Source organism: Colossoma macropomum, unplaced genomic scaffold (assembly GCF_904425465.1).
Source record: "Colossoma macropomum unplaced genomic scaffold, Colossoma_macropomum, whole genome shotgun sequence".
Classification (NCBI taxonomy): Eukaryota; Metazoa; Chordata; class Actinopteri; order Characiformes; family Serrasalmidae; genus Colossoma; species Colossoma macropomum.
Genome location: NW_023494784.1, coordinates 32,008,082 through 32,020,925, shown reverse-complemented (window position 1 = coordinate 32,020,925; position 12,844 = coordinate 32,008,082). Strand labels below are relative to the sequence as shown.

The following is a 12,844-nucleotide window of genomic DNA, read 5'->3' as shown; positions in this document are numbered from 1 at the left end:
TAAAGCCAAAAATCTGGGCCCTGTTTCTTAAACACAATAATCACTTGGAAAAGTGTCATTTGCAGAAAATTTGTGATGAAGACTTTGTATTTTAATTTATAGAACTGCCTACCTACATTCTGTGGTGTTGGTCCAGATGCAAATGTAAAGAAATAAACCACAAACATAATGAATGCATATGAATTTAATTAAATTTAAATGTATAAATTTAAACATTAATGAATTAAATTTAATTGTTTACATTATCACTACAAGGATGGCCAATACCTAAACATATTCTACATTTACACTATTATATGTGACACAAAAACTCAAAACAGTGCAATACATATGCAATTATCAGCAAATCTGCAATACCTATAGAGAATATTTGAACAATCAGTTAATTTGAAAGATATGTTCTCTTTATTATTTTGACAATGGTGGCAATAACAGCTAAATGTTATATTGCTCATGACCATCACCAAGTAAATCCCAGCCGTTTCTTGGATTGCTGAATGTCAATGGTCTCATTCAGCTCCTTTATGCCTTGAGTAGTACTGCTTACATAACCAGGCATCTGAACACCCGACTCATCATGAACAAGATAACTTGGCCTAACTCCACCAAATACAGGACCCAATCCTCCACCAATGCCTTCCCTGGCAGCCTTGCGCAGCGGGTAGGTGTTCCTCTGGGCTTCGGTGGCAGTCTGAATCACATGCTTTGCATACTGCTGAAACTGATTCTCTTCCTCTGCGATAAGCGCTGCATTGCTCGCCTCAGACTCCCATTGTTCTTTTTTCATGCGCTTGTCTTGTTCACGTTTCTCAGCCTAGATTGAACAAAGGTGACCAGAAATGCAGTGACAAGTTATGATAAATAATACCACTATAGTGAACTGAAGAAAAGAAAATCCAAACAGTTGACAACAGCTGACCCACCATCTGATGAACATATGTGTCTTGGAGTGATCTGGCATACTCTTTCATTTTCTGTGCCTTGAGTTGTTGCTTTTCAAGAAAAATTTTATCAGCCTCTTTTTTTGCATTTAGCATCTCGACAGCCTTTTGTTTCTCCTCTTGCTCCTTGTGCTCCTGCTCTTGTTGCTAAAAATCATATGATTGGAGGCGGGTTACCACAAGCATAATGTAAATGGGCTTAGCAACAACACTCTGGAGTAACCTAAATCTGCTTTCATCAGAATAGTGATGCTAATGTAATTTCATCATGTCATTTTATTTGGAAAGTGTCAAATACCTGATATGTGTCATTACAACTACTTGTAATGATTTATTTTTCAATTAACAGCTCTAAAAGTGAAGTTTACCACGGCTTCTCTGTGTGCAGCAATGGACTTCAGCATGGCTGCTTTCTTCGCGTCCTTCTCACGCTGATGCTGAGCCCGCTTGGCCTCAGCTTCTGCCACTGCTTTGGAGATCAGATTGTCCTCGTTGGTGGTCTGCTCCTGATGCTGTGCTGACAGCCTCTCAATAATGGCCTCCCTGTGTCTCTGCATCTCTCTGCCACAGACAATTAGAATCAGCAGAATATGTAATGATGCCAAGTTCATTCTCAATTTAAAATAACATACCATTACAGAGTTCTACTGTGTTTTCTAGCATTAAAAAATAGCTACCATGAATAAAAATAAGCATCTGGTTTGTGACAAAGTGGGTGTAAGTGAAAATGGACATGTACTTAGGCTTATACAACACAATAATGTGGCAATGCACCTAAACAGCTCTGCTTCTTTTTCTTTCCTCAGTTTCATCATCTTCTCTTTAGCACTTGCATAAAGCCTTTGCCTATCCTCCTCCTCTTTCTGCTTCTGAGCCTCAATCGCTTGGATTTCATCTCTGTTGGCCAGGTGTTCCTGGCAGAAAGCAAAATATAGATTTGTAATATTTTACTGCATTCTGATGGGTAAGCATCTGTGCAAGAGACAATCTGTGAGACTATGCATTGGAAACAGTGGTCTGGTGAGAAAAGCAAGCAGTATACTTTGCTGCAATACCATACTACTGCCATCATGAACTAAAAGAAGACTGAAAACTCTTTCTACCTGTATAAGACTTACCTGATGGGCTCTCATGATGTTTATTTTTTCCTCTTGCTTCTTCTGCTCATGCATGTATTGCTCCCGAAGATAAAGCTCTCTGAGCCGCTGGAGTTCCTCTGCCTCCTTCTTCTGCTCCATTCTGTCCTGTTCTCTTGCACGTTCATGCTCTTTAATCCTGAAAAAGATGAAGAATTCTGATGTACTGTTACAATACAGAGCAGCTCCTCAAAATGTAAAAAGGAAATATATTGCTGATTTTGATTGTCCATATCTTCTGCTGCCACATACTTTATTCACTATGTTAACAGTTAATAGAAAAACACATCTATGTGAGAGATTATACATTACTGTTGTTTTAAATTCTCAGCTACTGAGAGACACTCTTGCTTCCTCTGCAGGGCTTTCTGGTGCTCCTGCTGTGTAGCTTGCTCTTCTCTGCATGCAATCATGGTCAAGACCTCTTTATCCACATCTTTAGAAGCATTCTGCTTCCTTCTTTTCAGCTCAATCTGGGCCTCCCTCTCCTTCAAAACTTCAGTCAGCAAAAGGGCACTCTGAGGAAAAAAACAGAAAGCAAAAACAGACACTGTATCAATGAACAGGGATGTGAGAACGTGTGATAATCTAAAGATAAGTCAAACACACCCGTAGAAAAGCAATATAACTGAAAAGTTTTGTTATACGAACATGAAATTCTTTCACTCTGTTCGTCTGATAGTATTGGCGGGTCTTTGCCATCTCAATTGCCTCTTTTCTTTTTTGCTCTTGGAACTTTGCTTCCTCAATGTCAATTCGTTTCCTTTCCTCCTCTTCAGCTTCTTCTCTATTTTTCTTAGCCTCCAACTTTTTTTGCCGTTGTCCCTGTAAACGTGTGACATGACTACATTATAAAGGTATTTTCACCAAAGCATGTTGTCGTATGTAAAAGGTTAAACACCACCGGTCATATTACATATTTTGTTGACATTTCTTGATGAAAGTGTGCAGAAGTCTGTTCTCTGTAGAGGATGTGTACTTATTTTCACAAACAAAATAATAAAACGTAATTTTACCGAGGTGCCCAAACTTTTGCATACCACTGTATGTGCTGTGCAAAGTGCAGCAAAATTTGAGTTGAAATGCAAGTAGCTCTAAAAGATTCAAGGACTTAATTCACCACATTTCATTTAACAGAAAATTAACAGATTAAAAGTTACTTACAGCGATGGTATTTGTCCAGTTTTTTACCACCTCCTTGGATCGCAAGTGCAATTCCTCCCTCTGTTTTGCTGCTTCAATCAGACTCTCCTTGTGTTTGTTCACCTGATTCAGACTGTCCTGGAGTCGCAGCCATTCTGATCTGGGCAGCACTGTCACTTGCCGAAGATCTACTGGCTGACTAGGTACAGTTTTCACCTCTGCTGAGGCAACTAATGTTGGATAGAGATACAAGCCATAAGTAAATATTAAAATGGTTTCCAGGGATGTAGTTATTCAGCCAAATCTAGCCGGACAACTTAGCATAGTACTGATTCTTTTTTCTTTAAAATATTCAGTACTGAACAATAAGATTCATATTGCTTCTGCTGAATAAGATATTTAATGTCTTAAGTTTAAAAATTATTGATTGTTTTATTTAATAACAGCTTTCTTAGTGATTTACCCAATTGTATATAGCTAATGGCGTCCCTGTGGAGCACCCATGCCCAGGGTCCCATTAGAGAGCTTTTCGTTTTACTTGAGGACGCGGGCTTGGTTCCTGTGTTTTATCCAGAATGCCACGAAGGGTTTTACTACTTAGTGGCATCCTAAATCATTGTCTAGACATAAACCTCTCAGAAAAGAAGAAGTTAAAGACGTCAGTTAGCGCCGTTACTTAAGACCGACAACGTTGGAAATAAGCTCTTTAACTCACCTTTCCTGCTGGATCCTTTTCTTCGACCATACTGCACAACAGAAGTAGAAACTGTGGACATTTCGGCCGATTATTTTAATTCACTTTCTTTGAAAGCATCTGATGAACGTACTATTTGCTAACTAATATGAATTAGCCTCTAAACGTATAATTTTATCTTCTGTTTCAAACTATCATTAAGTTACACAGAAGGCTAGGACAGCATTTCCCAGCGCACTACTAGTGTTGCCTAGCAACGGCGTTTACTAGTAACACCGTGTTCTATGGCAACCTCGCGAGACCAAGAGCCCTACGTCACGGCAATGTGAAAACAAGACACACAACCACAAGTAAATTATTTCTCTTTTTGTTTTATTCTATTGTTGGTGTCTTTTGATTAATGTTTTCTTATCATATCTGTATATTTGCATTTGACGAAACGAAAAGTAAATGAGTGAATGAAATAAGGAAAATAAAAAAATAAACAATAATGATTAAACTTGTGCTCTGTGTGTTTGTTGCAGAGCAGGAATTAGCACTGATCTGATTTTCTGCAATTGTGCAAATCTATCACAAATCTGACATAAGACTGTTCACCTATGAGATAAATAACAACAGAGCACAACTGATCTTTTTTTTTTCATTTATTTGTTAAAGAAAACTCAACTTTGCTCAACCTACCCTTAGTGTGAAGTGTTTCCTGCGTCCACCCTCTCACCACCATGGTGTAATCTCTTCCACAATCTCAGTAAGGTGTAGTCTGTGCCATTCTTCAACGTTTAATTCCTTCTTATGGTTATTTTTCTTCTGTTGTCTTGTGGTCTTCTTTTTGTTGCCCAAAAACTGTAAACAGCAGATTCATCTGTGGACACTGAGTAGCTTCAAGACTCATGAGGGTCATCATCCAGTGCAAGCTCCAACCTGAAAAGAGAATTCATTCATTTTGTTGCTATGTCACAATTTCAGTTTTTTTTCAACAAACAGATTTCTTTGCAAGCTCACTCAGCCAAGCCCAAGCCTGTTCAGTGTGGCTCAGTGTTGGTTAAAAAAACATGATTGCATGTTTGATCTGGGCAAAAAAAAAAAATCACCATATCATGCGATTAAATCTTGAGTCGGGGGAAGAGCTGAGGGATGGTGTGCTGTCATGTGGTGCTGTTATTGGTCAGGTGCTTGAATGTGTGTCAGAAATTTGTGCAAGATTGTGACTTTCATTAAATCTTAGAGTATTTATTATGGCAAACTCTAAAGATAGTTCAACGTAGCACAATACGTCCTGTGTTTGCCCTGTCCTTTGTATGTTTAGCTCTAACGTTACTTACGTTTAAACTGTGGTTTGCATGGTTGTGTTCTCCCCCTGTGTCTTGTTTATCCAATATAGCTCTGTAAGTCTTTTTGTGTTCCTCTCAGTGTGATTTGTCCTGTAAGTTGAGCAGTTTTCAACATGCCAAAACAAATTCCTGTACATGTACTGACAAATAAGCTGATTTTGATTCTGATGTACACTGAGCAGAGGTGAGCCTAGAGTAGCCTAACTGCATACTGCACAGTCACCTACTCTCTATAACACAGGTTCCACTTGCAATTTCAGCGTTTTTCTGTTCTAACACACCCAAAATGAACACATATACAAATGTGCAGAGTAAGGGGTTAAAGGACCATGTCTGGGAAACTGTCCCTGTATAGGACTGAAGGTGAACTTGGTATCTACCAGCCTGGGAAATGTTTGTTAGGTGGGGTATATTTATAGGTCTGAACAACAGCAGGGCAGTTCAGATAGTGTCGCCAACAAAACAGAAAAAGTTAACTCTAAATAAATTAGTAAGTATAAATGACTAAAACAGAAAAAAGCATCCTTACCTCAGAAAAAAAGAAGTCAAAGTGTTACCATTTGTCTGTACTAAGAACGGTGCAGATCCATTAACATATTACAGGGGAATTCCATCTATTTTTCAAACTTTCTGAATAATTCAATGCTTGAGATGTAAACAGATTCATCCAGTGTGATTTGACATGAAGTGCTTCATTGTAGAGAGTCTTACAGACTCAGATTTCTTTACAGTGGTGGTGATAGGAACCAGGGATCACAATGTATACAGCACAAATACACCCATTTCATCTACTATCCAAAACCACCAGTGAACCTATGTTTCTCTTGTGAGTTTTTATATAGAATGTTGATGATAGTAAAATAATCATAAATCTGAAAAAAAAAAATGTTTTCTTTTGGGGACTATTTTGCCTCACAAGGTCCTGTATGTATCCCTCCACCATGAATGGATTAAAATAAATGGACTCAAACACATTTTAAGACAAAACCTGATCACAAAACTATTATAAAACTATGTGTCAGACATCAGGCAGCATATATCTAACCGTTTCATCTAATAACTTTCTGTGAGGGAGCTTTCAAAGGCATCAAACTCTTCAGACGTCTGGTTCCTATCACTATCACTGTGAACAATTCTGACTCTGTAAGTTTGTTTCCCTTGAACAAAGCATTTCACACCAAACCACTCTGAATGACTTGGTTTACACCTCAACCATTTAGTTATGGGAAAAATCGGTGGAGTTCCCCTTTAAGTTCGTGGAATTGAGTTAAAGAAACTAGTTATGGTTGTGGAATTAGCGGGTATTTCTGGTTTAACGTTGGTCCTGATCCAAGGGGGCGGGGCTTCCACCCAGCCAGGCGCCTCCCGTATCTACGTCCCACCCCAACGTTCATTCAAAGCCAGGCTACGTAAAATCAGTTCACTCATGCCCATCAGCTCTTGCGACCTGCATCCCCGAAGAGGAGAAAAATGGCCCCGGTTTCAATCAGACGCGTTCTTATCAGTGAAAGTGTTGATCCGAGCTGCAAGACGATTCTGCAAGAAAACGGAATTGAAGTGACGGAAAAACAAAATATGAGCAAAGATGAGCTGATTGCTCAGATTAAGGTAACTGACTTCTAACCGATGTTATTTCACAGTCTAGGTTGTCTTTGCTTATGTTATAGCCCGCATTGTTTTTCAGTAATATCCACTGGTAGCGACTTTTTAAACTTTTCCAAGCCAGTTTCATCGTAATTCAAGCTGCTGACTGAGCTGAGCAGAGCAGTGGAGTGCAGTGCAGCGCAGCGCCATTGGCGCCTCCTCAAGAGGCTGATGTAACATCACCGCCGGCTACAGCCACAAAACCTGCTTGTTTACAAATGCAATAACAACGTGTTTACAGCTGGAAACCCAGTCTTTGTCCACGTGCATTTGCATTCGTACTAAAATAACTCGTTAAGGGTTGAAAAAACACACAAAGTTTTTTAAAGTTTGACTTCGACTCGCATATTTGCCTCGTTTGGACAGCAGCTGATGTGACTGCAGCAAGACACGCTGCAGCAGCTCTCTCTCCCCCCATCTCTCTCTCACACACACAGGCAGCCAAATCTGCTGAGAAACGTGCAAATTTGATTGGGAAAAAAACTCAATGTAATCTATTTTTACATATTCGATATAAACTGCCTTATATTTGGTTTGAAATGGTCTGAATGATCAGATTTTAGTTTGTCTTTTTTCGTCAGTTAATGTAAAATTAGGTAGGGACATCATTACTATAGCAAAAAAAAAAAGCGCGGATAAAAAAGCGCGTCCCCAAAGATGGAGTTGGAGCTGCCAGTGTGAATATAACCTACTAGTGATGACCGTGTTTGACCCGGTAAGCTGACCCCTTTGCTCCTCTCTGTCAGGACTACGACGGCCTCATAGTTCGATCGGCGACCAAAGTTACTGCCGACGTCATCGGCGCTGCCAGTAGTCTGAAGGTGATTGGCCGAGCCGGGACCGGAGTGGACAACGTCGACGTGGATGTGGCAACTAAGAAGGGCATAATAGTCATGAAGTAATGAGAACTTCACTCTGTGTGTGCATGTGAGGTGTCCTCTCTGTCTTCAAAGCAGGGCTGGAAAATACTTAAGCAATTACTTTATTACTGTACTTATTAATTTAGAAGATTTGTACTTTGATCAAGTATTGCAGAAATTGAATACTTATACTGTCACTCAGTTACCTTTCCAAGATAAAACCATACTTTTTACTTTTGACATTTTCATTTAGACCCTCAAAGTACAAACTTCAAGTTGAAAAGGATAAAAGACCAGTCAGTTTAACTTAGTACGCGTTTTGTAGAGCGTGGTCAACTCGTGCTTGGCATTAAACTTATTGTTAAACAGTATACATTTCTCAATTAATTATGACTCTTTATGTTAAAACACCTGCTTTTTACTTTTGTATACTTGAATATGTTTAAATGTTGATACTTTTTTACTTTTACTAAAATACATTTTTGGTGCAGTACCTCCAATTTAAATTGAGTAAGGTTTGACCCAGTACTCATACTTTCATTTGCTTCAAAGTTATTGTAGTTGGTGCAATGCAAAAACATCCTGTGTCTGCTAAGCTGTGTCTCCAGGGTTGTTGTTTTATGCAATGAGGTTTCTCATTTTGCCAGATGACTTAAGCCACAGTAAAGAGTCTTCAATAGGAACATATTCACATCTCCTCTTATTGGTGTGGACATTTGTATCATGTTTTCAAACTACCTGGAAAATCCTAATTTGTGATGCTAAATGATCACATTGGGTGCTATAGATAATTCTTCCATACTTTGAAGTGAACTGTTTAAATATTCATTAGTACGTTTATAGTACTGGGCTGTTGGGAGCAGCATGAGCCTTTGCTTTTAGTGGTGAGCCATTTTTTTATGGAAAATGCTATACCCCTACATTGATTTTCTTCATTTCACAGCACTCCAAGTGGCAATACCATCAGTGCTGCTGAACTGACCTGTACACTATTGATGAGTTTATCAAGGTAAGAGAAACCAGATACATCATGCAGTAAGATAGTAAACATTGCAATTTTTAATGAAGGGATTTCTGTTTTTGTTCTGAATGCTTTTTAGTTTCTGAGTCATATAATTTTTGCTAGGTGATGTGTACATACAATGTTCATACTCAGGGCCATAATTTTAGAAGTATTCCTATTTTGTTTTTCTATGTTATCCCAACAACTGTAGCACTTTTTTCTTTCTCTAGACATGTTCCACAAGCTACTATGTCAATGAAAGCAGAAAACTGGGATCGTAAAAAGGTACAGGCTGGAGTGAGCTCTGTATGTGAGGCTGTTTGGTATACAGAGTAATTACGGATGCTTTTGTGTTCTCTGTGCTCATCCAATCATCGCTAATCAGGTCTGATCGCTGGATATATTATGTCATACAGGCTTTTAAGGGAGGTGAATCAGTGTTTTGTTAATGATTTTACAGTTCATGGGTGCAGAGCTGTATGGAAAAACACTTGGAATAGTTGGGCTTGGAAGAATTGGAAAAGAGGTAGCCACCAGAATGCAGTCCTTTGGCATGAGGGTAAGATGAACTCTTGCATGTACTGAACATGTTGCGCAGCGTTTTTTCCAAGAATATTATTTGTTGTCCAAGCATGAGGTGCTGACTTGTCTGATTTACTGCCAGACCATTGGTTATGACCCCATTACCCCTCAAGAAGTATCAGCCAGCTGGGGGGTGGAACAGATGTCTCTGGAGGAGCTTTGGCCCCAGTGTGATTACATCACAGTGCACACACCTCTTATGCCCTCCACTACAGGTGAGTGTGACCCAAATAGAGAGCAGGGCATTAAGCAAGTTAGATAAATGGTATTGTTTTACACTAGCATATCAGCTAAACCTAGTAATTAACTGTTGAGTTGAATCAGTTCTGCCTAACCAGTAAAATCACAAATCTGCAGGAATCAGAACCAAAATTCTCTGTACCCACTTTTCATTAAAGAGTAGGCATATCAGCTTCTTTGCAAAATTCTTTTAAGGCTGAATATCTCACTGCTGTCCTTGGCTTGATTGTTCATAGGATTACTTAACGATGCCTCCTTTGCTAAATGTAAGCGAGGGGTGAAGGTGGTGAACTGTGCCCGTGGAGGTATCATTGATGAAGCTGCTTTACTAAGAGCTCTGGAGTCTGGCCAGTGTGGAGGAGCAGGCCTGGATGTGTTTGTGGAGGTGAGGGAGTTATTCTCCAGTTGTTATTCATCTAACAATCATAATGAAGGCATTGGAAGTGAAACATGTGCACATAATAACTTGCATTCATGCGTAATTCTGCATGTACAGGTACAGAAGTTAAGTCTTTGATAACTGGTAAACAGATGTGAAACAGATGTGTGATGGTGCTTTCCTATAATGCTGGTTTAGGAACCTCCAAGAAACTGGGCCCTGGTGAAGCACCCTAATGTCATCAGCTGCCCTCATTTGGGAGCTAGCACAAAGGAAGCCCAGGCTCGCTGTGGCCAGGACATTGCATTGCAGATTGTGGACATGGTCAAAGGCAAAGCATTAGTGGGCGCTGTGAGTTTTCCCCAGAATTGCAACACAGTTTTAATAACAAAATGCACTTCACATGCATGAATTATTGAAGTAACACAATTAAGTAACTATTAGCCAGGCAATCTTAGTCAAGAACAATTGTATCTCCTCACCAAGAACATTCAGATCAATGTCAGTCTGTTTACACTATAACGATTGTCTGCATATTAAGTTGGCAGATTTTGTTAGGGCTCAAGCCAATGGTTAACTATTTTTGACAAATTTGACTCTTGGAAAAGTGGTTGGACTGATGGTGTAATTTAGTACAAGATTATATAATAGTAGACTACTGTGGTAGGCTACTACATTATAATGAACTAACCTTCACCTTAAATGACGGTCATAAACCTGATTATCTCTACACTTTTGTTCAGGTAAATGCCCAGGTGCTGGCCAGTACCTTTACCCCTGAGTCACAGCAGTGGATCAGGTTAGGTGAGGCCATGGGCAGAGTACTAAAGGCCTGCAGCTCCTCTAAACAACCCTGTGCTCATGTTCACATCACAACCCAAGGTGGCCTTCGTTGTATTCACAGATTACATTAGAGAAAAAAAATCTGTTCAAAATAATTGTACTTGCAGTCTCTTAAGTGGTTGGTCATTGCCCTCTAGTGTTTATAAATGTGTACTACATGCTTGATTTTACTCTGAGAAAATGTGGCCTTGCAGTGTCTTGGTATGATTGGACAAACTGTGTTGAAACATGTTCTAAACAACATGATATTTTTGTTATTTCCATTCAGGAGATTGTTTAAAGAAATCAGTTGGGTTCCTGAGCTCAGCAGCTGTAGTTGGACTGCTGTCTGAAGGATCAGAGAATGGCCCTAACTTGGTGAACGCGCTGCCTCTAGCCGAGGAGACAGGGATTACAGTAAGGATGTGTTGCCTGTTTTTCGCCTTAGACTGTGTTTACAGCTTGTACTCATTAGTTCTGCTCCTGAAGCCTTAATGGTCTCTGAAAAGCCTCAGCTAGTTATAAGGCAACACTAAATTTAGCTTTGTATCTTATCCTACAGCAGTGCCTCTGAACTAAGATATAGTCTTTGGTTTCACCCAACAGATAAAAAAGAGCCACAGTGACGTGAACGAAGCTAATGGGACCTGTATGGTGGAGGTGTCTGTAAATGGCAGCATCTATAAAGCCTTAGGTTCTGTGCAGGCAGAGGTACCAGTCCTGCTGGAGCTGAATGGCAGTGTGTTCCGACAGCCAATCCCTCTCTTTGGAAACCTGCTCTTCTTCAGGGCAGCCGGATCACCACAGCTCCTGCCCTCTGTTGCCAGTGAGTTAATTGTTTGAGAAAACCTGTGCAATTTTTAATGAATGAAATCAAGCTGATAATAAAAATCTTACATGTGTAAAGTGAACTTACAACCAATATCTCACATTTTCAGGCATCTTGGCAGCAGCTGGTGTAGAGATGGACTACTTTAGTGCCTCTACTGCCTCTGAGGGTGACCAGTGGTACTGTATGGGGATACAGTCTCTGCTGGGAGACCTCGGTTCTTTGAAGCCCTTGGTGAAAGAAGCTGCACAACTCACTGTATAAAATCCCTGCTAACTGAAAATCGTTGGGAATTATGTAGCATTCCAGTGCCTAACAGGGTTACATAACATGACTCTAAACTAGCACAAACATATCGTTACTGCACTCTCAAATTTACTGTGAAGAGCCTTAAACACTAGCTTTGGTCTGTATAGTGCTAATATGGTAAATGTAGTATGTGCTAATAAGTGCTAATAAACACCAAAATAAGAAAATAAGGTTTGACTGGGCTACTAAAATGTTATTGTGAAGTAATTCATTACGTAACACAAAAAAATCACATCGTTTAATACTGTGATACTGACATATGAGTTTTTATCCACATTAAGGAAGCCCATTTCCACCATTTTAAATAAAACAAATCGTATGAATTGCTATGCCATTATTTTGAGAGATTTATACATTTTGTGTGTGTGTGTGTGTGTGTGTGTGTGTGTGTGTGTGTGTGTGTATACCCACTGAGCATTTTAAAAGGAATACCTCTTAAAGTGATACCTACTCTTTGGTGGTCCTGTGGGGTTCCTGACCATTGAAGAACAGGGTGAAAGGGGGCTAAGAAAGTATGGAGAAAAACAGATGGACTACAGTCTGCAATTGTAGAACTACTTTGTAGTAATTCTATAGTTGCACGTGTGTGTGTGTGTGTGTGTGTGTGTGTGTATTAATATTAAATTAATGGCATAGCAGTTCACTTAATGGACAAAAAATAACAGGTTGTAGATTTTCTTCGTGAAGTGGCAGAAATGGGTTTCTATAGAGTGATGATGTGAAAACGCAAAAAAACCCTGTCTTTGTACTGTAGAAATGTGAGTTTGATTAAAAGCAGTAATACAATCAGAAACTGTCGCCTTTTTGTTTTTCTCACCGCTTACACTGTTTATTTTTGAAGCGTGCACTCGGTCTCCATGGAAACAGCTGGCGTTGGTTATTTTTGCTCGGTAGTGTGCGCTCTCTGCGCTGCTTCCTAATACCATAATAA

General features: G+C 39.6%; 2 protein-coding genes across 3 annotated transcripts; one reads left to right on the top strand and one right to left on the bottom strand.

The window, feature by feature from the left end:
• Window positions 1-310: 310 nt before the first annotated feature.
• ccdc173 (coiled-coil domain containing 173) lies at window positions 311-5,539 on the bottom strand. Of its 2 annotated transcripts, XM_036574008.1 has the most exons (11): window positions 5,237-5,539; window positions 4,596-4,835; window positions 3,936-3,986; window positions 3,242-3,450; window positions 2,729-2,902; window positions 2,390-2,595; window positions 2,060-2,216; window positions 1,716-1,855; window positions 1,310-1,502; window positions 924-1,088; window positions 311-814 (listed from the first exon to the last, which is right to left on the bottom strand). In XM_036574008.1, the coding sequence occupies exons 2-11, from the start codon at window positions 4,636-4,638 to the stop codon at window positions 461-463; spliced, it is 1,692 nt and encodes a 563-aa protein (XP_036429901.1). In that variant the 5' UTR covers window positions 4,639-4,835; window positions 5,237-5,539; the 3' UTR covers window positions 311-460. The 2 variants fall into 2 exon arrangements, with proteins under 2 accessions (XP_036429901.1, XP_036429910.1); XM_036574017.1 differs by lacking the exons at window positions 3,936-3,986; window positions 5,237-5,539 and having other exon boundaries at window positions 4,596-5,026.
• A 1,120-nt stretch (window positions 5,540-6,659) lies between these two features.
• Window positions 6,660-12,720, top strand: phgdh (phosphoglycerate dehydrogenase). The gene is made up of 12 exons (XM_036568841.1): window positions 6,660-6,853; window positions 7,636-7,787; window positions 8,693-8,758; window positions 8,983-9,037; window positions 9,213-9,311; window positions 9,417-9,549; window positions 9,811-9,959; window positions 10,152-10,304; window positions 10,697-10,835; window positions 11,065-11,192; window positions 11,382-11,601; window positions 11,714-12,720. The coding sequence occupies exons 1-12, from the start codon at window positions 6,716-6,718 to the stop codon at window positions 11,866-11,868; spliced, it is 1,587 nt and encodes a 528-aa protein (XP_036424734.1). The 5' UTR covers window positions 6,660-6,715; the 3' UTR covers window positions 11,869-12,720.
• The last annotated feature ends 124 nt before the right edge of the window (window positions 12,721-12,844 follow it).

What these genes read in the sequence shown, in the direction of transcription:
- ccdc173 (XM_036574008.1), bottom strand. Translation starts at nt 4,638, where the DNA reads ATGGTGGTGAGAGGGTGGACGCAGGAAACACTTCACACTAAGG. An exon ending in ACAGAGTGAAAGAATTTCAT is followed by an intron (nt 2,596 to 2,728) that starts GTTCGTATAACA and finishes TTTTTTCCTCAG; the next exon opens with AGTGCCCTTTTGCTGACTGA. An exon ending in CTGCACACAGAGAAGCCGTG is followed by an intron (nt 1,089 to 1,309) that starts GTAAACTTCACT and finishes TATGATTTTTAG; the next exon opens with CAACAAGAGCAGGAGCACAA.
- phgdh (XM_036568841.1), top strand. Translation starts at nt 6,716, where the DNA reads ATGGCCCCGGTTTCAATCAGACGCGTTCTTATCAGTGAAAGTGTTGAT. An exon ending in TCTTATGCCCTCCACTACAG is followed by an intron (nt 9,550 to 9,810) that starts GTGAGTGTGACC and finishes GATTGTTCATAG; the next exon opens with GATTACTTAACGATGCCTCC. An exon ending in GCTCCTGCCCTCTGTTGCCA is followed by an intron (nt 11,602 to 11,713) that starts GTGAGTTAATTG and finishes TCACATTTTCAG; the next exon opens with GCATCTTGGCAGCAGCTGGT.